The sequence below is a fragment of the Macaca nemestrina genome, chromosome 1, assembly GCF_043159975.1.
Source record: "Macaca nemestrina isolate mMacNem1 chromosome 1, mMacNem.hap1, whole genome shotgun sequence".
Lineage (NCBI taxonomy): Eukaryota > Metazoa > Chordata > Mammalia > Primates > Cercopithecidae > Macaca > Macaca nemestrina.
Genome location: NC_092125.1, coordinates 33,155,882 through 33,181,029, shown reverse-complemented (window position 1 = coordinate 33,181,029; position 25,148 = coordinate 33,155,882). Strand labels below are relative to the sequence as shown.

General features: G+C 44.9%; 1 protein-coding gene across 8 annotated transcripts in view; it reads left to right on the top strand.

The window, feature by feature from the left end:
• Window positions 1–25,148, top strand: part of LOC105484466 (tenascin R) — a 425,382-nt gene that overhangs the window by 362,621 nt on the left and 37,613 nt on the right. For all 8 annotated transcript variants that reach the window (XM_011746108.2, XM_071076034.1, XM_011746104.3 and 5 more), the window contains 9 exons: window positions 400–585; window positions 12,921–13,010; window positions 14,080–14,343; window positions 14,939–15,208; window positions 16,410–16,529; window positions 17,424–17,570; window positions 20,489–20,608; window positions 24,100–24,243; window positions 24,928–25,058. In XM_011746108.2, the coding sequence (XP_011744410.2) occupies window positions 400–585; window positions 12,921–13,010; window positions 14,080–14,343; window positions 14,939–15,208; window positions 16,410–16,529; window positions 17,424–17,570; window positions 20,489–20,608; window positions 24,100–24,243; window positions 24,928–25,058 (1,472 nt within the window). The remainder of the gene's footprint in view (window positions 1–399; window positions 586–12,920; window positions 13,011–14,079; window positions 14,344–14,938; window positions 15,209–16,409; window positions 16,530–17,423; window positions 17,571–20,488; window positions 20,609–24,099; window positions 24,244–24,927; window positions 25,059–25,148) is intronic.

Sequence of the window (25,148 nt, the reverse complement as noted above, 5' to 3'; positions counted from 1 at the left end):
TTGAAATCAACAGTCTTGTTGTTTAGCAGTCAAATTTGATATTGTTCTATTCCATCTCCATCACTTGGGAGCTGGCTCTGATTTTCTCCTACTGGGGTTTCCCTTGTTTTGTTTTTAAGCTTATGATGTTGGCTGGTTTCTAGAACGCCACTGGAACTCTTGAACGGAAATGGGGGAAGCATAAAGTGTATTGATCTCCAGCTCCCAAGTATCTAACCTGCCCAAGGAATTTGTCATGGCAGACTAAAAAGCTAAGGGTAGCCACATTGTTCACTCAAATGTGAGCCAGAGGGTCAGGGGGTGTGGGCTGTCACCATCGATATTTTCAGAGTTCAAGATGCCCCACAAATGTACATTACATTATCATGTGTGATGTTGGTGATATCTGTCTATTTGTAGAGATTGATGCCCCCAAGAACTTGCGAGTTGGTTCTCGCACAGCAACCAGCCTTGACCTCGAGTGGGATAACAGTGAGGCCGAAGTTCAGGAGTACAAGGTTGTATACAGCACCCTGGCGGGTGAGCAATATCATGAGGTACTGGTCCCCAAGGGCATTGGTCCAACCACCAGGACCACCCTAACAGGTGAGTAAGACCTATCTCTTAGGGTTATGCTGGTTGCTGAGTCTACACCCTCATAGTTCTCTCCCCAACCCACACACCTTACAAACCCATGGCCAATTCCTACTGATCTCATCTCCTAAGTGCCTAGCACATATGTCTAGTACTGTCCATTGTACTGCCATCACCTGTTCTAAGCTACTAACATCTCTTTTTTTTTTTTTTTTTTTTTTTTTTTTTTTTTTTTTTTTTTTTTGAGACGGAGTCTCTCCGTCACCCAGGCTGGAGTGCAATGGCACGATCTCAGCTCATTGCAACCGCTGCCTCTCGAGTTCAAGCAATTCTCCTGCCTCAGCCTCCCAAGTACCTGGGATTACAGGCATCTGCCACCACGGCCGGCTAATTTTGTATTTTTAATAGAGATGGGGTTTCTCCATGTTGGTCAAGCTGGTCACAAACTCCCGACCTCAGGTGATCCACCCACCTCGGCTTCCCAAAGTGCTGGGATTACAGGTGTGAGCTACCGCACCTGGCCTTCCAGTAACTTTTTCAAAGTACATTTTTGATTATGCCATTGCACTATGCAGATATTCCGGGGACTTCCCACTGCTCTTAGGATAAGCCCAGACCCTTAGTGTGGACACCAGGCCCTGCCTGGTTTTCCCCTGCCCTCTCCAGACTTACCTCCCACCCACATACGCTGGTGTTTTCTGGGCTCCAGGCCCATAAGTCTGCTTCTTTCCATTTCTCAAATACATTTTCCCTCCTGCTACAGGGCTGGCAAATGCTGTTCCCTCTGTCTGATAGGAACCTCTTCATCTAGCCGATGCAGACTTCCCTTTCCACTCCCAGGTTACTTCCCACTTCAGGGAGCCTGTTTGGTTCCTGGAAGAGGTCAGTTCATTCTGTCCAGCAGCCTCATCTTGCCAGTTTCCACTCACCTCCTAGCACTCCTCAGGTTATCATTTTACATGTGTGGCATGATTGTTTGACTATCAGTCTCCACCCTAAACCTAAATCTCTGTGAACATTGCACCATATTTGGTTTTGCTCATTATTGAATCTCAGAGTTCAGCATTTCCTGAATGAATGAATGAAACTGCAAAAGTTCACTATGACTTGGGCATGGATTGCAAGAGTTCACTGATAAAATGAGAGCCGAGTCATGCCATATGCACCCTGTGAAAAGTTTGGGTTTATTCTTAAGGGCAATGGAGAGTCACTGAGGGATTTTAAGTAAGGTGATGTAATGACTGGATTGTGCAGAGAAGGGCAAGGTCAGAGGCAGGAAGACTGCTTAGGAGGCTGTTGCCGGAGTCAAAGGGAAATGATGATGGCATGGACTAAGGCAATGTCCTTGGTCACAGTGATACCTGGCTGGGAAGCATTCCCTGTCCCCTGGGAGTGTGAGACCCAGTCAACACCACTCCTGGGGCCTCTGGCTCACCCATCCAAGAAAACCCCCTTCCCAAACTCACCAAAGGGTAGAAGACTGGAAATGGGGGCGCGGTTTTCAGACGAAGGAGATGCTGTGCAGAACAGTCGCGGACCAGGAGCTGCCAGTGTGCTCACAGACAGAGATTCTGTTTAGTTTGTGTCTTGGATTCCTACAAAAGTATTTGCTGTCTTGGTAGACAAGGGATACACAGCAAAGAGCGCTTACAGTAAACAAGGGCAGTATAATCAAAGCAGTTTTCCTCCCAAGTTGAAATCCCAGACCGCCTTGCCAAATACAGCCAGTTAAAGTAAATATAATAAATGCCTTTTCCAGACAGACACACTCCTAAAGGCACAGCAAGGAGATCGGAAGATATGCTGACCAAGCGGATTAACAGGGGTGAATTAGGCAGAGAAAGGATAGACCAGCTGGCATAGGGCCTCGCAGAGAGCTTGAAACAGTCACAAAAATTAAGCTAAATCCCCCCAAAAAAACACAAAAACTGAAATGATACAGGAGGGAACTGATTCTAAGTGCAGCCCATCCCTGCCTAGAGCCGCAGGCTAATTTGGTAATTAGCAGTTATATAAAATCAATGGCTAACTGTTCAGATGGAGGATGCGCCATGAAATCGTGAGAGAGACAGAAAACCCAGACACGTCCTAGTTCTTATTTCCCTCTACTGGGAAAAAAGAAGATTCAACACTCACAGATCATCTGTCTTATTCCAGGCACCCTCATACAGTTATAACTTCTTTAATCTTCACAACCACCTCATGAGGTGGGTATGGTTAGCATTCCCATTTTACAGATGAGGAAACTGAGGCTCATGGAGTTTGAAAACTTGCCCAAGTTCACAAAGCTAGCAAGGGGCACGGCTGTGATTCAAACCCACTCCTTCTGAGTACCAGTCAGAAGGTTACCCTTCCATGGCTGCTTCCACCAAAGAAGTAAAATGTAAGGGACAGTCCAAATTTAAATGCCACAGACCTAGAAGGGATGGGAAAATTATTATTGAGTATGGGGCTTAAATAGGTTGATTTTTTGTTACAGTCTCACTTAAAACATTTCAAATATATATATTACATTACATTTATATATTACACATAATTATCTCAGGGAGCTCACTGCTGGGGAGATTTATAAAGGCAAATAGCTTAACATAATTTAAGAAGGGATTATTGGCACATAAGGAAATCAAGTGTATCTGTACTCGCTGAGATGCTAGTTGCAAGGATTGTTGGTTCTCCTGCTGAGGCATCTGGGGGAAGAGAAGGGAGAGCCATGAAAAAGAGAAAAGGACAAAAGGGAGAAGTTTGACTTTGGCTCTAAAACATTGTGCTTTCTCCCTCACTCTTCAACTTGGAGCCTAAAAAGTTAAGTTTTTCAGCCTCCAACACCTGTGTTCAGACTCAGTTTGATTTGATTGCTGTGCTCTGTGCAATATGCTAAGAGCCTAGACTTTCGACTCTGTACCCAGGCTTGCCACTTACTGTGTGATTTGGGACGGTTGATTGAATCTTTCTAAACCTCTGTTTCTTCATCTGTTAAAGGGGACTGATACCACTGACCCCACAGTGCCATCACGAGGCATTCATGAGGCAATACATTTAACGAGCTTAAGGTAGTGCTTCTGACAACAAACTACTCAGTAAGTGGATGGCAGTGGTGAAGAAGAAAGAGATGAGGAGGTCTGTGAGCTACTGGATGGTTTAGGATGTCCTCCTTTGGTCCAGGTGGCCTAGTGGTTTAGAACCTTGCCTCCCACAGCGTGGTGCAGCCACCAGCAGCCCGGGCATCACCCCCAGAGACGTTGGAGGCCTCTTCTCCTGAGAACTACCAACCCAAAGCCTGCATTTTAGGACCCCTGCTTCAAGGAAATCCATGAAACTCACTTAGAGCACAGCTGTGGAAGTCACCCCACTCAGGGGTGAGACCAGCTTCATGAAGTGTGCATCCTTGAACAAATTTCTTAAATTTCCTGCACTTCAGTTTTCTCACCTGAAAGACATCCTATCTACCTCATTGGGTTGTTGTGAGGATTAAACGAAATCATACATATATCCCTATTCAAGTACTTAAGATGGAGCCTGGCACACAGCAAGCACTCAACACCCATGTGATTTTTTTATTGGTATTAAACCCCACAAAGCTCAGACCTGAAGCCATGGCTGCCTGGCCTTTTCCAGGCACAACATCAGGCCCCCTTTACTCTCGCTATTGACTCTCAACCCTTAAAGCTCTGTGGCACCTGTATTTGCCGTTCCCTGCAGGAGCCCTTGTCTCTGAGTCCACCATTTTCCTCTTTGCTGTGGAATCCAGGCCCTTCCTGACTCTCCTGGTCTCTGAGGCATTCCCAGGGCTGGCTGGCAGCAAGCACCCCCTCTCGACCTCCCTCTTTACAAATGTTGCCCTCTGCCACACAGAGTCCAGGCTGGGGCCCAAAATTCAAAACATTCCCCCGCCCCCCATTATTCTCTGTAGGCAACGTCCAGAGAATTCCTTCTGGGATATGAATTTGCTTCTGAACAACAGACTCAATGTCTGCAATGACTTTTTCTCTCTGCTCTGGTGGCTTCTGTGTCCTTAATAAGTCTGTTTTAGGCTCAGTCACTTAGCCTGTATGGTGTCTGTTTGGCCTGTGCACCATACCTATAGTCCCAAAGGGGTGCTTGAGTGTTACACATCTTACCAGCCAGATTAGAACCTGGCACCATGTAACAGGGTACAATACCACTCTGCTTTCTGGGCAGCAACAACAACAACAAAAAAAAGAAAGAATTTAGAAAACTCCAAGTAGAGAGAGGGAGGGAAAGAGAGAGAGAGGGGAGGGAGAAGATTTTTAGTTGCTGACTGCAATTTAGCCAAAAACATCAACTTCCCTGCCTGGGACTAACACAAATTATAAACACTACTCTGGCCTTTGTGTACAAGGTGACTGCTCTAATCTGTCATCAAAAAGGCATGTGGTTGTGTTTTAGCAGTAGGGGAGGGGACTTGCCCTCAGCCATCCACACTCTCTCACCTGGTCTTCCCTCATGAACAGAAGCCTAGGATCCTTGAGGATTCTCATGACTGGGAAATAAGGCAAAAGGAGCCAGGCCCATGTGGTCACAGGAGCATCATGCTCTCACAACCATCCAAGGCCTGTTTATCGCACCCCTCACCCACTCCACAGGGCACCTGCCTGTGGGCCTCATGGTGGCACTTGCCAACCTGCTGCCTCTCCCTGGACCAGGACTATCTCGATCTCCAGTTGACAAGCTGAAAAATTGCCAACAGGGCCTAGGAAATCCAGAAGCTTGACAGTTTCTACAGATGTGATACAACATAAGAATGCAAGAAAACAGAGACTTACAGCCAGTCACACATGATGCACTCACACGCACCACATGCACACATGTACACACAAACACACCTACACACTCTCACACTTACACTTAAGCACATACACACTCACACGCACATACACACATGCACACACTCACATAGTCATACACACCACACATGCTCATGTACTCATAAATACACACTACAAGTTCATATACCCTCACACTTACACACACTCACACACACTAGGCTGACACCTGTAAGCACGTCCTGATCATGCTTTGGGAGTTGCTGCCTTCAAGGTTTCTGGCCCAAATGGGGGTCTAGTGGTGAGAAGGTGGGCTCCTCAGGGTACACTGGCAGGCCATGTGCTTGTCTGCAGGAGAAGAAATCTGAGACTCCAGAGGGAGTCTAGCTGGCGAGTCAGCACTGACCATGACACTCGATGTACACCTCACCCTGTCTGCACTCCCTGATGGGCCAGTGCACAAACACCAAACCCAGCACCAGACCTTCAACACCCTGCAGCTCTTCTGAGGAGGAAAGGACCAGGCACAGGGCCTGGGGGCCTGGGCCAGATAGTACTCAGCCTCCTTTGGGCGAAGTCACAGTGACCCCAAGTGGTCACTTTGGTAAGGCACCCTCCAAACATGGTGTCACCTTCCAGGGGCGGGAAGGTGGAGAGTGGGCTGCAGAGACCCAAGTAGAAGTGGAGGAAAGAAAGGACAAAGGCTTCCACGTACCTCTTCCTCACGGAGTTGGGACATACAGGGCCTATTCCTTATTTGTCTTAAAGGCTGGGGATAAGGGGCTCAGGGGAAAAGCCAGAAAACTATTTCAGAAAAGCTGAAACTATTTCAGCTTCAGCTTCCACTTCCTCAGCAGGTAGTACTTGTTCACAGCAACAACCCAGAATAGGGATGCTCCTGTAGGACAAGGCTGACGAGCTGTGTTTCTCATTAATTCTACCAGCAATAAGAAAGCTCCATCTGAGAACAGTCCTTAGAAGTATTATTTTTCTTATCAAAAATGGGCTTGTTAGGCCAGTCCCTTCCTTTAAATCAGGATGGAATTGGCTGCTTCTCTTGAGACTTGAACATCATGCACACCCAAAAAAGCAGGGAAATGGCCTCGAAAGCCTGACTCATTCCAGGAACCCTGAAGATGCACCTGTCATTATCCAAAGAGATAAGTGTGGGGAGGCTGGGAGCTCAGATCTCCATTTAACTAAAAAGTAGATTGGTGCCTATCTGGTGTGATTTCAGGGGCTCTCCAAAGATCCTCTCTGCATATCTCCCCCATGAAACCTCTGGTCTCCAAATTCCACTGATGGGAAATTTCTCTGTGAGGGACCCTATATTAGTCCCTGGGTTTTCATGAATTATTTTGCCAGAGCTGCCTTTGTATGCCCTGTTTCCTTTGTCTGGGATGCCCTCCCTGCCACCAGATGTCCATGGGTCCTTCAAAACCCAGTCCAGATATCCTCTCTTCACAGTCTCCCCAACACTCCCCACCACCACCGCTACTGCCACCACCACCATGCTGCTTCTATGCATGTTTTCTCACTATACTACATACCGAAAAAAATAAAATCTTTGACCCAAAGACCTAAGAGTCTAGTGAGGAAACCAATATGAAAATTAACAATAATAACATAATCACTATAAAAACTGCAGATTGACTGCAAGTTCCTTGGGGACAGGGTCCTCAGTTTGTCCCTCTCCACGAAGGTAGGCACCCAGTGCACTAGGGCCAATCACACCCCTAACCTCAGTTTCATAGACTTGAGCTTCACAGACACTTGGTAGATGATCCTAGGGATTTAAAGATGGAAAGAGTCCATATTTCCTCATGTCCACTTGAGCTCAACCAAGCCTGCAGACCCCAAGTATCTTATTCATGTTTTTGCTAGCAAGAGACAGCAATCTCAGTTCCTTGGGCCTCCTTCTCCCTACCACTTTCCCTGCTAGCAACAGCAGGCATGAAGAATAGGTTTCCAAAACAGGGCTAAATAAGTCATTCTGCCTTTATCACCACAGTCCTTGCACTGCAGGTGAGAATGTGCTAGCTCCTGTTCCTCTCCAGCCCTCATTAATCTATGAATGCTCATTATGTCCCATTCTGACCACTAGAGAATTCCATATTTCCTTCCCTCTATCTTTCCTTATCTTAGCCAGCTTTAAGTTTCAACTCAAATACCTTCTCTGGAAAGACTTATCTGCCTATTCCAGCCCATGCTGATCTTCTCCCTGCTGATCCTGTCCTCTTAGTCCCTTGCTGATCTTTTCCTCTTAGTTGGCAGCCCCTGCTTTGGTACTGCATTAGTCTATTTGCATCACTATAAAGGAATACTTGAGGAATTTATAAAGAAAGGAGGTTTGACTGGCTTGCAGTTCTTCAGGGTGTACAGGAAACATGACGCCAGCCTCTGCTTCTGGTGAGGGTCTCAGAAAGCTTACAATCATGGGGAAAGCCAGAAGGCGAGCCCCCGCATCACACAATGACAGAGGGGGCAAGGGCTCGGGGGAGGTGCCACACACTTTTAAACAACCAGATCTCACGAGAACTCACTCACTATCTCAAGCACAGCTCCAAGCCATTCATGAGGGCTCTACCCCCATGACCCAAGCACCTCCCACTGGGCCCCACCGCCAACATTGGGGATGCCAATTCAACATGAGATTTGGAGGGGACAAGCATCCAAACTATAACAGGTACCACATCACTCTCGATTTCCAATTTGCTTAATCTGCTCCCTCCTCCTGGCCTGTAAGACTCAGGGATGGGAACCATGCTATGATGTGTCCGAAAAAATCAAGGGACTTGGGTTCCAAACCTAGTTTTGTTTTGTTTTGTTTTGTTTTTGAGACGGAATCTTGCTCTGTTGCCCAGGCTGGAGTACAGTGGCGTGATCTCGGCTCACTGCAAGCTTCGCCTCCCAGGTTCACGCCATTCTCCTGCCTCAGCCTCCCCGGTAGCTGGGACTACAGGTGCCCGCCACCTCGCCCAGCTAATGTTTTTGTATTTTTAGTAGAGATGGGTTTTCACCGTGTTATCCAGGATGGTCTTGATCTCCTGACCTCATGATCTGCCCATCTCAGTCTCCCAAACCTAGCTTTATCATGTAATAGTTGTGTGACCTTGGCCAAGGAATAGACTTCTTGGAGCTCCTGTTTGCTTATCTATAATACCCTATCAGTAGCACTGCAGGGAAATTAAATAACATGTGAATATTTAAGAAGCAGTTATAATTGCATAACTCTTTACCATCAGACACTCAAGAATTTTTTACTTCTCTTTTTCTTCCCTCCCCTTCGTCATTATTCTTTTCCATGTAGCTTAATGCTTGGCATATTATGGGTGCTCACTAAATAATTAATTTACTTTGTTAGCACAGATTCCTTTTCATCCCCAAAAGGGCAAGGCTAATGTCTTGTTTAGCTCACACCACCTTGTGCCTGACACAAAGGAGGCCCTTAATAATATTTGCTGAGTGGATGACTATGCTTTAGAGGTTCCAAGAAGAATGGGTGTGAGGTGAAAGAGTTGAGAAAAGCAACAACCTCCAAGCTGAACAAAGAAAGTTCTGTAAGGAATGGAGAGTAGTGATTTCCTATGGGATGAATTTTCCATGCTATTGTTAAGAAAGGGAACAGGGCCATTTATATGTTACCACTTGCAGGAGTTGGATAGAGAGATAAAGGGGGCATTGATAGAGAGCAATGGGGTCTTTAAAAAGTGAGAAATCCCTAGGAGTACTCAGAGTGCTGATATATAGGTGCACTGGCTATGCCTCGGATACTTGTGGTTTTTTTTCCAGCAGAACTATATTTTACCTGCTGGCAAAGAGCAACAATTCACTTGTAGCATGGAAGAAAGCTGCTGAAAATCAAAGGAAAGCAGCAGACACAAACCTATAAGCGAGTCCCACTTTTCCATCCTCTAGACAGAAAACCTGGGAAGAGAATGCTTTAAATTCTGCTCTGCAGTTTTCTGGGAGAAGATGATTCCATTGTAAATTATTGAACATTTCATTTAAGCTTCATAAATAAGAAACTGGGATGAAAATGTTACATGTTAGATCTGTTTGGCAGCGTATAATTTCTGTCTTATTCCCTCGATCTGTCACCCTTCATCTATGTTGGAGAATTGCTACTTCATTATAGGCAATTGAAGGTCTCAATCAGTTGCCTGATAAAAATAGTTTATGTCCCAAAGGTAATCTCATTTCTGCAACCAAGGATGTACCTGGGACTCACTGAACATATTGATGGAGATAAATCTGTGCTTCAGATGGATCTGGAGGTACTGCAATCACCCACTCAATCTAGAGACAGGTACTCGGCCCAGCCAGGGGCAAGGTCCTCACAGTCACCTGGACTCCCTGAATCACTGGTTTCCAACAGAGCCAACAGGCTAAGCCCCAGCAAACCAGTAACAACAGGTGTACCCAGGAACAGCCTGTACTTGCCTGGGTTACTTTTTGTAGTTGATGAGACCACTCACAATAAAAAAGTACTCAAAATCCAGGAATAGTTCTCTGTGCAAAGTAATAAAATATTAGCTATTACCAGTAAGATCCAGGCACTGGACTTTAAACACTTGGACTCATATAATCCTCATGATGACCCTCTGATATAGATGCTGTTAATTATTCTCATTCTTCAGAAATTGAGGCTCAAAGATGTTAAGTAATCAAAATTACACAGGTAAAAGGTGGAAGAGGCTGAATATAAACATAGATATGTCAGACGTCAAAGGCTGTCAAACTTCAAAGTTTACCTCCACTGGTGTTGCCACTTTAGAGAAAGAAAGAATTTAAGGGTTGGGAAAGAAAGCAAGCTGGTTCAAGAAAAGAAAGAGGGCTGATTCGAATGCCTACCCAGACAGGGCTTCGGGACTGCATTCCTGGGAGGGAAACTGGCCTGGTAAGCTCTGCCATGCTTAAGCAACATTTATTGCATGGACTGCACGAAACCCCACTGAGGAAGGGGATGAAGAACCCACTGGCTGCCAGGCAGCATTTCTCTTGGCCAAGCCAAGCCATTTGTTAAAGAAATGTTGCTCAAAGTATTTCCAATCAAAATCAGGGATTCCAGAGAAATCACAGCTGCCCTGAGAAGCCAGTGTGATGGAAAAAGTAATAGGACATCCCATTCCTCCTAAAAGCCCTGAACTCTGAGACCAGAAGCCAACGGGGCATCTCTAGCTGGTCACAGACTTACTCCATGCCACAGTTTTTTTTTTATAAAAAGATGATGTACTCTGTTGAATAACAGTCCCCTCAAAATGCATGTCCACCCCAAACCCATGAGTGTGACCTTATTTGGAAATAAGGTCTTTACAGATGCAGTAGAGTTAAGATGAGGTCATACTGGATTAGGGTGGCCCCTAAATTCAATGTGACTGGTGTGTTTATAAGAAGAGGGGAAGACACAGACACACAAGGAGAAGGCCATGTGTCTACAGAGGCAGAGACTGGGGCGACGCAACTACAAGCCAAGGAATGCCAGGGACTGCTGGCAACCACCAGAACCTAAGTCTCCTTGAGCCTTCAGAGGAAACGTGGTCCTGGAGACACTTTGATTTCAGACTTCTAGACTTCAGAACTGTGGGAGGACACATGTCTGTTTTAAGCCACACTGTGTGTGGTCATTTATAACAGTAGTCATAGGAAGCTAATGCAGATGGAGAAAAGACTGCTTATCCCACCATCCTCCCAAGGTTGTGATGAGACTCTAAAACACAATCCATTCTGAAAAACACAGATGTTATATAAACACAGAATACCATTGCAATCAGCCATGAGCCCACACAAAGTCCCACAAAGAGCCTACCGGAAGGACTCAGACTGACCATTAGAGGTTGGCAGGGTGATCACTTGATTTTGTTGGGTTTTTTTGTTTTGTTTTGTTTTTGTTTGTTTGTTTGTTTTTGTTTTTTTGATACAGAGTCTCACTCTGTCACCCAGGCTGGAGTGCAGTGGCGTGATCTTGGCTCACTGCAACCTCCGCCTCCTGGGTTCAAGTGGTTCTCCTGCCTCAACCTCCCAAGTAGCTGGGACTACAGACGCACACCACCACACCAGGCTAATTTTTATAATTTTAGTAGAGATAGTTTTCACCATATTGGTCAGGCTGGTCTCAAACTCCTGACCTCAGGTGATCCACGCACCTCGGTCTCCCAAAGTATTGGGATTATAGGCGTGAGCCACCGTGCCCTGCCTTTGTTGGGTTTTTCTACAATGCCAGTCCTAATAGATAAAGATGAGTTTGATGCCAGTTGTAATAGATGAAATAGCCCTCAAAGAATCCCCAGCATCTGTGAATATAACCACCTTACAGGGCAAAAAGGACTTTGCAGGTGTGATTAAATTAAAGATCTTGAGAAGGAGAGACTAGACTGTCCTATGCAGGTGGGTCCAACATGATCACAAGGATTTTCATAAGATGGTTGTAGGGAGGTCAAAGTAGATGCAATGATAGGAGCAGAGGTCAGAGAGAGAAAACAGATTTGATCGTTTCAAGCTGCTGGCTTTGAAGATAGATTAAGAGACCATGAACCAAAGAATGCAGGCAGCCTCTAGAAGCTAGAAAAGGCAGGGAAATGGATTTTCTCCTAGAGCCTCCAGAAGGAATGCAGCCCTGCTGAACTACTTTAGACTGCAGACCTCCTGAACTAACTGTAAAAGAATATACTTTCATTGTTATAAGTCACTAAATTGTGGTGATGTGTTACAGCAGCAATAGGAAACTAGTACACCAGTCAAACTGGTTAGTCTGAAAATAAATGTGAAAGAGGGCAAGGAGAGAACCCAGAGAATTCCAGATCTTCTAGGAGCCTCTCAGGGATCCTTTGTGGTAAACCTCCGAAAGAATTTCCTCAGAGAAGCTTACACCCTTTAGTGAGACAGTTTTTGCATTTCCTCTGTCTTCCTGGACTCCCCTGGAAGTTATTCTAAAATTAGATCCACAACCTTAGATACCCTGAGGCCTGAATTACTGAACTTGGTGGGGAGCTCATAGCAACAGGACTTCTGCATTCCCCTACTTGACAGCCCTGTGCTTAGAAAAAAAAAATCCATCCACTGTTCCTCCCTAGAATGGACCCAGGAGTCCCCATATGGCCTCAGCTCCTATAAAAAGTGTAACTTGGTCCTTGTATATAACATTCAAGAAATGCTTTACAGGCCTATGTCCACACTGTCTCTCTTGATTACATACTCCCAAAATTCACAATTTAAGCAAGAAATCCCCTCACTGGTTCAAGCCAACCTGAGACGCTAAGCATACAAGGAGTCCTTGTATACTTAGGTGAGCACACCTCTGAAGGTCACTGACAAGGCAGCCTCTCTGCCTTCCCAGAGAGCCTCGCTGCAAGAAGGAAGCTCCACATGGGCTGGTTCGTCCTATTGACTTGGATTCCTAAATAGTGAAATTGGGATTTCCTAATAGTTGAAATTAGGAGAGGATTCAAGCAGGACTAAACACAAGGTATGAATAAAAGTCTAAGATCATTTTCTTCCCTGCTTTCAGCCTTCCTAGCCCTGCCCCATACACAGAATAATGTTTGTTTCTCCATCCACTGATAGATCTGGTACCTGGCACTGAGTATGGAGTTGGAATATCTGCCATCATGAACTCACAACAAAGCGTACCAGCCACCATGAATGCCAGGACTGGTAAGTAGGAGGACTGCTGAGGAAGACCAGGTTAGCCTATAAGCCTAAGGAGTCATGGAGGCTCGTCCCAGCAAAAATTAGTCAGAAAGCAATGTCTTCCAGTGAACAAGGCTCTGGTGACAACTGTCAGCCTAGAAACAACATCTACCCTATGCCTATTCCCTAACCTCTGACATGCAGGATGGAGTCACCCTCTTCCCCATAGACCTATGCTCGGTCCCCCATGGTCTGAAGAGCTGCTCAGGGCTGTACAGAGCAGAGGTGGAAAATCCTAAATAGATTGATGCCATTGCAGGCCATATTTTTATCTAGACCACCCCGACAGCAGGCAGAATGGGGCATCTTCACCCTGCATGCACCACAGATGCCCTCACAAAGGCCACTTGGGTGAAGGTCTGTCTAGACTTGCAACAACCCATTAAATCTGAGGGCAGAAGAAAAGTCCAGTTGAGACCCTTGTTGCTCTGGATTCATCAGTTTTGCTTCCAAATCCTGGGTAGATTTCAAAGTCATTTCAGCAGCTATGGTATTAGCAGCCTGGGCCGGGCTAGGGATTTTAGACCGGTCCTTGTCCCAAGGTTCAGCCTCTCTAGAGAACCACATGGACAAAGGTCTCCAGTTCCTCAAATCTAGCTGCCTGCCTGGCTATGGTTAGAACAAGTCAAAATAGCCTCAGGGTTGGAGGGTGGTGCCCTTCTGTTACCAGGATGGCATATCCCTACTTGGTGGTAGCTACCATTTTGTCCTTATTCGCTTATTGAGAAATGATGGGAGAAAATGAATACGGGGAGCTTGAAAATCAGCAGCCAGCTTTGTCCCAGAGGTGTATGCAATCCAGTGGTATCAGAGCTCATCATGCCTTTCTGCAGATTGTTCATCTGTTTGCCAAGCCCCTGGCCATCATTCAGAGGGAAGGTGCTTAGCAAAATATGAGATAAGTGTCAGCAATGACAAGCTAGTGCTTATAGTCAGCAGGCCTGCTGATAGCTTGCAAACACACAAAGCAGGCCAATAAATACTGCCCTCCTGGGGAACATGTGTAAAATAGGCCATTTATGTCAATCCACAGAACTTGACAGTCCCCGAGACCTCATGGTGACAGCCTCCTCCGAGACCTCCATCTCCCTCATCTGGACTAAGGCCAGTGGACCCATTGATCACTACCGAATTACCTTTACCCCATCCTCTGGGATCGCCTCAGAAGTCACTGTACCCAAGGACAGGACCTCGTACACATTGACAGATCTAGAGCCTGGGGCAGAGTACATCATTTCCATCACTGCTGAGAGGGGTCGGCAGCAGAGCTTGGAGTCCACTGTGGATGCTTTCACAGGTACCAGAGCAGCAGAAATCCCAGCCAGGTTCAGGGATCGGTGGATCTTAGTGTGAGAAATTCATCCAGGCAACTCACTCTTCCAATGTTCCATTTCCTTTGGAGAAAAGAGAGGTGGGTAGAAAAGGATAGACGCAAAACTAATAAATGCATCAAGAGGGAAGGGTTGGAAGTAAAGCGGAGAGGTGAGCAACAGTGTTACTTGCCTGAAAACTTGTGTCTGGTTTTTCTATGGCCTTGACATAGTAGTTGATTCTGTCCATCTTTCCCTGCTGCAGTAAATCAGTGGGAATACAGAGAATCCATGGGATCATGTAAAATTCCTTCCAGGATACAGGCTTTCAATTCTGGGTCAGTATTATGATTAACTCACAGAAGTATTTCTCATTTTAACAGAATCCATTTTCCCATATTTGGATTGGAAAAAGTAGAGTGAACAGGACTGGAGAGTGAAGAGGTGGAATCTCTGGGTTAGTGGGTGAAGGTGTAGCCCTTGTTAACAAGGATAGCAGATCACTTTAGCCAGGAAGTTCTTCTGGCCCAACGGCCCATCTTCTCACATGTTTCAGGACCATCCATCTCCTTTGCTTTGCAGGCTTCCGTCCCATTTCTCATCTGCACTTTTCTCATGTGACCTCCTCCAGTGTGAACATCACTTGGAGTGACCCATCTCCCCCAGCAGACAGACTTATTCTGAACTACAGCCCCAGGGATGAGGAAGAAGAGATGACAGAGGTCTCCCTGGATGCCACCAAGAGGCATGCTGTCCTGATGGGCCTGCAACCAGCCACAGAGTATATTGTGAACCTTGTGGCAGTCCATGGCACAGTGACCTCTGAGCCCATTGTGGGCTCCATCACCACAGGTGAGGCTGGAGGACTTGGCAGCAGGTGATGAAAGGGGTTCTCACAGTAGCCTTTGACAAATCAATGAACTTTTAAAAGAGAAAGACTCAAGGAGTAGGGGACTGCCTAGAGAAAGTCTATGAGCTGTTCTGAAACAGCTACTTCCTCCAGTGCTGAAGAAGATACGTTAGATGAGAAACTCCCATTTGGAAGGTGGGACAAAGTCAATGTCTTGAGGAGGTCAAAGTTTGAATGCATTTGTCCAAAACACCTCCCACTACCAGCTTAGAAAAAAAAGCACTGGAGATAGCTAGTCTGCAACAGGAATCCCTCTACAGTGAAGAGACACCTGTTCCTATTCTGGAGAGCCACCTCTTAACTGCCCGGAAAGGTCACTGGTAAACTGATGCTTCCTTAGTCTCACATGGGACTAGCATGCAATCAGGTAGTGACCTGACACTCAGAGAATGGGGTTGATTTGGATGTTGCTTAGAAAACACAGGCACTCTGAGATGAATTGGATCAATCCCAGCTCATTATTCCCAAATACAGTTTCAAATATGAGGTGCATGTGGGTGAAGACATGTATGTTTGGGTCGTTTCCTACTTATTAACAAGAACTCACAAACTGGACAAGTGGATTAAACACTCAGCTGATCAACTCTGTGATCCCCTAGCAGTAAAAAAAAAAAAAAAAAAAAAAAAAAAGTCCATAGCATAAATGAAATACAATTTAGGAAAATGGATTTGTTCTGGACTTGTGCTCTGAAATCCCTGTACAGTCAATAGGCAGTTTTTCAAAACTGAAACCAAAGGTGACTGCTAAAGAATAAGAGATACAAGCAAAATTTGGTTTATCATTAAAAAAAAAATTACCCCAGAGAAAATGCCTATGTTTCTCCCAATTCAAAACAAAACATATGAATTTTAAAAAAAGTTCCTAGTTGGCCTGCAGATAGGTAACAGGTACAGAGCTTGCCAACTTGGCTTCATGTTGTTAAAATATTCTCCATGGACATAGCTTTAGTCATACCTGCAAGGTTTCAATTGAAACAACAACCTGATTGAAACACCATGGTTTTAAGGATACCCTATTACGCAGAAAGATCCTGTCTGCCTTTGGGACAACACTGGCTTTTGGTCAATATAAAACCAGGGATGAGAATTTCTTTTTCACACTGTGCTTTCTGTCTTTTTCCCTCAACCACTGGGTCCTTGTAGGAATTGATCCCCCAAAAGACATCACAATTAGCAATGTGACCAAGGACTCAGTGATGGTCTCCTGGAGCCCTCCTGTTGCATCTTTTGATTACTACCGAGTATCATATCGACCCACCCAAGGTAACAAAGTGATTTGACTTCTCAAAGATGCTAGGATTTGAATGAAGAATATGGGAGAATTAGCATATCTCGCAGAACATCCACTCCTGCCTGAGTTTTTCCTCTTCTCTGTGGCATGCTCCATCAGAATGAGAGTGGGCTGGTGAGCAGCCAAGAAACCCTGCACTCACCAATGCCTCTTGAGAAAGGCTTGATTACATTCACCCAGAAAGCAGGCCCTTCCCTAGCAGAGGTAACTGGTCACCATTATCTAGGCAGTGTCATGAGAAACAAAGAGGCCCAAAAGAATCTGCCAAGAACTAGGGTCACATGAACTTTCCTACAAGAATGAAGTTCAAGACTAGGATCCAGAGGGATGGCTAAAGACCCAGCAAAGCCAGATGGAGCCTTGGAGGGAACCACAGTGATGTGGTCCCATTAGCCACTCCAGCCAAGTTACAAGTCAGAGGAAATTGGCCCAGACCTCATCTGCACCCTGCCAGTTCTTGCTGGTACATGTGGCATTGTTAAGGAAGTGGAGGGCACACTCACTTCCAGTGAGGACACAGGACAGCTTTCTAGACTACACTGTCTCTGGACTGCGGGGACTGCTCCTTGCATTGGTGCCCTCCATACTGCCTTAATGTCATTGTCTTAGAGAAGACCGACTTGTTAGAAAACCACTTAATAGGTAGCTAATTTTACTTTGCTCCAAGGAGTCCATAAAATGAAGGAATGAGACCAGTGTGCAAAGCCTCTTCACACTCCAACATTCCCAGTCCATGAACCATGTAGCATCCCTCCCCACTGAGTACTGAGTCTCACACCCATCTGCTTTATTGACATAGACTGTACCATGGGTTGCTTGGATGAGAGGGCTGCTGAATTTTAACTGTAGATTCTTCTCTTCTCCAGTGGGACGATTAGACAGCTCAGTGGTGCCCAACACTGTGACAGAATTCACCATCACCAGACTGTACCCAGCTACCGAATACGAAATCAGCCTCAACAGCGTGCGGGGCAGGGAGGAAAGCGAGCGCATCTGTACTCTCGTGCACACAGGTAGGCATGTCTCCCTGCTGTGTCGAGTCAGGACCCTGGCTGAGGATCTGGGTGAAGTTGTTCAGGCTCATACAAAGGTTCTGGAGGCTGAGGCTCCATTTCAGGGTGCTCCTCTAACCCACTGTGTCTTGCAGGGCAATTTGCAATTTCTCTTCCCCTAATACTCCTCTCTAATACTAAAAGTTTAGAGAGTTAACCTCTATAAGTCTTGCTGGTTTAGGTTAGGAATTTTCATGGAACTTCCAACATAAACAGTGCCCTTTCAGACATGTGATGGAAGTGAATTCTAAAACAGATATCTGAATCATTCATCTGATTTTGTAAAAGACTCAGATAAGAAAATTTCACCTCAGAGAAGAAAAGGGTTGTTACTCCAGTAATGGAATTGGGGTCATGAAATTCATCATCAGATATAGCCAGAAACCACCAAGAAGCTGCCTTTGCTCTTGCTTTGTGCTCCAGGAAGAAAGAAGGCACCAAAGTGGCCATAACTCCCTCAACCAGGACCAAAGCAGTGGAGGTGATGTGGCTCCGTGGGCATCCTGGGCTTCCTGCAAGGGTACCATGTAGCTCATGTCTCTGACAGGCCCCCTAGTCATATCCAGATGTCCTCTGCATACTCCATCAGCTCCTGCATAATGACCAGAGGAAGGGAGGTGCAAGGGAGAGACTGGCTTGCAATATGGGGAAGTGGGGAAGGGTAGTCCAAATCCCATGGCCTCTCTCTTGAAAACAAGCCCATACAATGGGGCTGAGGAGGACTCTCGGTAGCACCACTGCTCCTCCGTCTCTGGTCCCTCAGCAAGTACACCATGCAGAACTCACTAGCAGGCACAGCCAAAGTTTTCTATTCCCAAACCCTAGACCAAACCTCCTAGTTAAGCCATCATTCCCACAGCACATGGGAAAATATCAAGCTTGCCTCATTAGGAGAACACCTGGATTTTCTACGGTTGCTTAATTTCCCTGGAGAATGGTATTTCCCAAATGAGGGAAATATACTTTGGAATTTCTCACTGCTTTTATAGATGTTCTTAGAAGCTCAGAAACAGCATCTCTAGGGCAATGGGCCAAGAAATATTCCTTCACAAACACAAAAACTATTCTCTAAAGACAGCACAGGATATTCTGATCTTCCCTAGTCTCCTTCCAGGCTTAAGACCACAGATAACACAGCCATTCAGTCTTGCCCTATCTATTAAATTACCTGTGACCATTAAAATATAAACAAGTGTTGACCAGAAGTGAGGTCCAATAAACCAAAAGAAGCCTCTATCCCACCTTCCTGAACCTAGAAATTCATATTACAGAGATTAACCTTTTTTCCCATTGAGAAAAATAAAATGTATTTCAAGAGCCTCCTATCCCCAAGATAAAAGAGAGCAGCAACTTCAGTCAAAAACTCATTTCTTTAGCAGGGCACGGATGCATGCACCTGTAGTCTCAGCTACCAGGGAGGCTGAGGCAGGAGGATCGCTTGAATCTAGGAGTCCAAGGCTACAGTGAGCCATGATCATGCCACTGCACGCCAGCCTGAGTGACAGAGCAAGACCTTGTTTCTCAAAAGAAAAAAAAAATTCCTTGGGTCATGAGCAGCTAGTATATCTAAAGCAGATATTTGGTATATTTGGTACACCAACCGCAATGGTGTGCCCATCCAAACTGCCCTCCTTCCAGTCTAGGCAGAGCTATTTTGGCAACTTCCAATAACTAGATTGCCCCAGAATGTCTTATTTTGCTGTTGTTTGTTTGTTGTGGTTTTACATTGAGGTCTATGATCTTACAACTTTTGGAAGTGAGTACTCCTTCAGGGTGTCATTTTGTCTCATGGTATCATGCATGTCTCAGATCAAGCCAAGTGTAGTCTAAGGGCTGCATTTGAAGAACTCTTTGAACATGCAGATTAGGGATACAATTCAATTTTTAACATTATGAAAATATTTGCCAGGTTGTTTCTTTGTGATAAAGGACATAGGCAAGTGAAAAAATACTTTCAATTAGAGAATAGGGTAAGATCCACAGCAGATCTTGGTTCTCAGAAGTGAATTGTATGACGCTTAGGTTGAGCTGATGCCTAAACTGTTGTAATAACATCCACTTGTGATAAATTCTAACCTGATAGAAGAGAAGCACAGTAATAAAGCAAAGGCTTAGAGCATGGGCAAATTAGACAAGGAAGAGGATCTTATGACAAGCACACTCTGTTCCTCTAACAGGCCCTTTTGACCTCCTTACTAAGCCTGAAAGAATCCTTTTGACTCTTAATGCAACAAAAAGAATATCCAGGACTCAGTCCTGAGTGAGACCTGTGAGCAGTGAAGCAATCATCCAATAATCAGATATGACTTTTGAGGCAACCTGACTGAGCCCATGTGGTCATTCCATGGATGGACCTTCTGTGTTCTCTGTCCTGGGGATACTCCTGCCCCTATGGAGTTGCCACCACACCTCCTGAAGCTCATCAACAGAGATCTTTCCACGAGGCACACCTTTACATTTATAAAAGTGAAATAGCCTGGGAAGTACGATTATCTCATTAACTAAAAAATTGTAACAATTTCTGTGGGTTCTTAGTTGCTCCATCTACATTTAAATGTTGAAAATTCATTCCAGCCATACTTTGAAATCCTCTGTAGTACTTGGCACAGTATTCTGCACATAAGAAGTTAATGAATTAATTAAAAGGAAGAGCTGGGGGCAATTAGGGGAGAACTGGTTACTTGAGAGAAGGGGGGCAGGGAGAAAAGGAAGAGGCTGATGGAACCAGAAGAGGAGAAAGGGAAGAGGTTTCTGCTCACGTCTTTGTTTTGTAGAGTGCAGCAGCAGTCGTGTACCATGAGTGGAACTTCTGAGATCATTCCCTGCATTTCTATCCTGCAGCTCCTCTTACTTATAACTGATAACCTATCCTGTTTCAGCCATGGACAACCCTGTGGATCTGACTGCTACCAACATCACTCCAACAGAAGCCCTGCTGCAGTGGAAGGCGCCAGTGGGTGAGGTGGAGAACTACGTCATTGTTCTCACACACTTTGCAGGTGGGTGTCTGCAGGCCTGCAGATCAGGCAGGTGGGAATGGTGGGAATTGGAGCTACAGACCAGTATGATGTGAATAAACAAAACATTTTTTCTTTTTTTTTTTTTTTTTTTTTTTTTTTTTTTTTGAGACGGAGTCTCGCTCTGTCGCCCAGGCTGGAGTGCAGTGGCGCTATCTCGGCTCACTGCAAGCTCCGCCTCCCGGGTTTACGCCATTCTCCTGCCTCAGCCTCCCGAGTAGCTGGGACTACAGGCGCCCGCCACCTCGCCCGGCTAATTTTTTTGTATTTTTAGTAGAGATGGGGTTTCATTGTGTTAGCCAGGATGGTCTCGATCTCCTGACCTCGTGATCCGCCCGTCTCGGCCTCCCAAAGTGCTGGGATTACAGGCTTGAGCCACCGCGCCCGGCCACAAAACATTTTTTCAATCCGAAGGACAGATTAGAAATGTTCCTACTTCAGGTATACCATGAAGTCCTCAAGATATCCCCAAACTCTAGGCTGGGCGTCATGGCTCACACTTGTAATCCCAACACTTTGGGAGGCTAAGGCAGATGGATCACTTGAGGTAAGGAGTTCAAGACCAGCCTGGCCAACATGGTGAAACCCTGTCTCTTCTGAAAATACAAAAATTAGCCAGGAGTGGTGGCGCACACCTGTAGTCCCAGCTACTTGGGAGGCTGAGGCAAGAGAATCACTTGAAGCCAGGAAGTGGAGGTTACAGTGAGCCAAGATTGTGCCATTGCACTCTAGCCTGGAGTCATAGCGAGACTCCATCTCAAAAAAAAAGAAAAAGAAAAAGAAAAAAAAAGATATTCCCAAACTCTGCAAACTGTATCAAATCTAGAAACTGAGAAAGCTGAATCTGAAAGGTACAAGAAAGGCATGTAACCAAGGGCAAGTACAAAATCAGAGCAATAGCACTAGGAGGACAAAACTCAGAGCAGAGCTAAGACTTGCCCCCAAAATGCTACAAACAAGAAAGCAGGCTTTTCTAAATATTTGCAGAGCAAGAAAAATACTGAAGATATAGGACCAAGTTTGGAACAGATAGTACAGGATAACAGGTGACAAAAGATTCCAGACAGCTAAACTCTTCTGTTGTTTTTATCTTCTCTATTCACATCCAGCCCAACAGGTTTAACTAAGACAAAATCTTGAATTTCACTGTCTTCTGCATCATGCTTGTTCACCTTACACCAATTGAAGCTGAACAGAGCAGAGAAGCCCAAAGCAAAATAGTGTTGAGTCCTTCAAGTCTCTAGGCTTAGGGAAGTTCTTTCCCTGCCTACATCAAACATGTGATCACAGAATTGTTTTGGGTTATATTCAGGAATCCAGAGAACAAAGATATCAGAAGACAGAAGGCAGGTAGATGTCTTGGTTTTCAAAAATGGCAGAGAAAGCTGATTCTGTATGCTGCAAAGAAGTAAACTTATTGTCAAATCTTAGGAAGGTAAAAACTAAAACAGACAATTAAACAACTGGGAAAAGGAATTAGTGATTACCATATACCAGCACAGGTTCACTGAGAATAAGTTTTATCAAAACCACTTTATGTCTTTGTTTTCATTGACAAATCTGGTAGTACATTTGTATTTCATCAAGGCATTAGAAAACTCCACTTATCACTCAGTCCTTAGTTAACATGGAAAAATACATGAAAGGTCATATTTGGAGTTAGTTGGGACTGTAGTTGAATGAATGACCCTCCATGAAGAAGGGATATCATTACTCTGGATATGTCCTAACCCCTCTGTGAGCATGCACAATCATCTCAGTTCCTGTCACCCCTCCTTGCATAACATGATCCCGCATTTTCAAACGATCACCATGCTTTCTCAAGCCTCCACGCATTTGCACATGCTATTTCTTTCACCAGGAAACTCCCCCACTTGTCCACTTAGAAAACCCATCCCTCAAGTCTTGGTTTCAACCCTATCTCTTCTGTCAAAGCTTCCCTGAAGGCAGTCAGACATATCTGCTCACAGACACAAAACACACAACTCCAACATAGCAATGAACTTCCATTCATTCCACAAATACTCTTGATGCCCTCCCATGCGCCATACACTCTACAAGGCTATAAGGATTCAGAAACAAACATTGAGTTCTCATCTTTGTGGAACTCACTTCTAATGATGTTGCAGAGAAGTAAATAGTTACAACTTGATGTGAGCAGTGTATGCTATAGACATGCACAGAACACCATGGGCCATGTCCAGTGGGCTACTATGATTGGTGTCAAGCTGTGGAGGGAAAGAAAGAAGAAAAGTCTCAGATAAAGTGAAAGAAGAAAAGGAGAAGAAAGGGAATTTCAAGAAATAAGAGCAGACTGTGGGCATTTGCAGAGATGTGAGAGTGTGAGAAGTCTGAAGAACTGCTGTAATTTGGTATGGCTGGAGCATTGATCAATGGCATGATGTGCAAAGGGGGACATTAAAAAGATGATATCCTTATATATGCTCTTCCAAAGCTTAAGCATTCGTTTGAATTTTAACTTGTTTGTATGCCTTTAGACCACAAGAAACTTGAAATCTCAAAGCCCTACCTAGTCTGAAAATGTGCCTAGCAAACTGTTAAATACTAAATAATTTCCAAGTATTCTAATTGCACAAAAGAGAAGTTGGCCCTGAACTAATGAACACTTTTATCAACAGCTTGAATGAATTCAGAAAAGACATGCTTACCAAATTTGTGTATAAAACAAAATTGTGATCAATAGAATCCAAGTTCAAAAATATTTTAATAAACTGAAACAGTGGCCCAAAACTCAACCAACAAAGCAAAATGCAATAGAAATAAATGCAAAGCTCTGCCTGTGGGTATAAAAAATCAACTAACAAAATTGGATTGGGAAGTAGGGGGACTGCTTACAAAGAAAGTCTTTTATTAGCAATAATCTTGGCATGTGACAACAATATCACATGGCATTCCCAAAACCTAACTAATTAATTTAAGTGGTACAAGTACAGACTGATCCTGTTTATTTCATTGGTCAGTACCTCTCAATTATTGTTCTAGGTTCTCTGAGTTTTGGACTTTAGCAGGGACATTGATAAACTGTTACTTGTTCAGAGAAAAGTAGACAGAACTGTGAAGATTTTAAAATTGTCACATAAATGTGATGGGAAGTGGGGGCTGAATTTTCTCAGTCTAATGGAGAGAGAACTTGATTAGGAAGGATGGTGGAGAGGAAGGGGTCATGTAGACAAAAGACTAGATTTATCCTTTATAACTCCAGAGACCCGAATAGAAGTTATAGAGAGGACAATTTGACCGGCACATAAAGAACACTTTTTTTCCAATTAAGATGTAAGAGATGAGAGGAGAATCATTGCATGGAGTAAGATACTAAGCCAGATAACCTATGAAAGACTTTTTTTTCCAAAATTCTCTAGTAGTAAATCCATGTGAAATGCCTTTGGATTTGGTAGGTCTTTCCTAAACTGAGTACCCTTATTCAACCCTTATTCATATTCATCTGAGTTCAGTTGCTGGAGAGACCATCCTGGTTGACGGAGTCAGTGAGGAATTTCGGCTTGTTGACCTGCTTCCTAGCACCCACTATACTGCCACCATGTATGCCACCAATGGGCCTCTCACCAGTGGCACCATCAGCACCAACTTCTCTACTCGTGAGTACATGGTCATCTACATACCCGAATCCCTGGGGACTTTTGTGGAAATGACCAGTTTTCTTGTGGTGGACTAGATTATCACCTGTAGGCTTTGGACAAGGCAGCTATGAGCTGTTCTTATTTGGGCTGACTACAGCCCAAATTCAGTGAAACTGAGCTGCAATTTTTGGCCAGCAGACACATGTCTTTTTCTGCTCTCGCCCTGGGTGACAGCAGAAGAACCAGGTCAAGAGAAGTCTGTAGTCGGAATGCATCTACCCCAGAAAAGTCTGATGGATATTAAAAGACTAGATATCTAGGAAAGAGCTGCTGAGTAGAGTGATGAATAGGAGAAAGTAGACAAGGTGACATGTGAAAACACAAGTTCACGAGTGAACGAGCAGACATGAGATTGTATCAGGGTGAGGATCTCAGGCATAGAGGGTCAATGTGGAAGATGTCATACCCAAGCCTAGAGGCCCTGTGAGGGAAGGGGAAGTAGCTGCAAGAATGATCGTAGCACTGAATGATTATCGTCTGACCCAGGAGCACCCTTTATGCTCCTGTCTAAGCCAGAGCAGGGGTCAGCATCTGAGCAATCCTAAGACCAAAGAGGTGGGCAAACAGATACCCATGCCTGAAATCAAGCAGGGGGAGGAGCTGGAGAGGCAGGCATGCCCTGGCACTTTCTCCTCTTTGTAGTCCTGGACCCTCCAGCAAACCTGACAGCCAGTGAAGTCACCAGACAAAGTGCCCTGATCTCCTGGCAGCCTCCCAGGGCAGAGATTGAAAATTATGTCTTGACCTACAAATCCACCGATGGAAGCCGCAAGGTGAGATTTTGCTGGAAAGGGAAAAGACCATTTCTCCCAAGTGAGGTCATGTGGAAACTGACTAGTGGAGTGACCACGGGACGTTGCAGG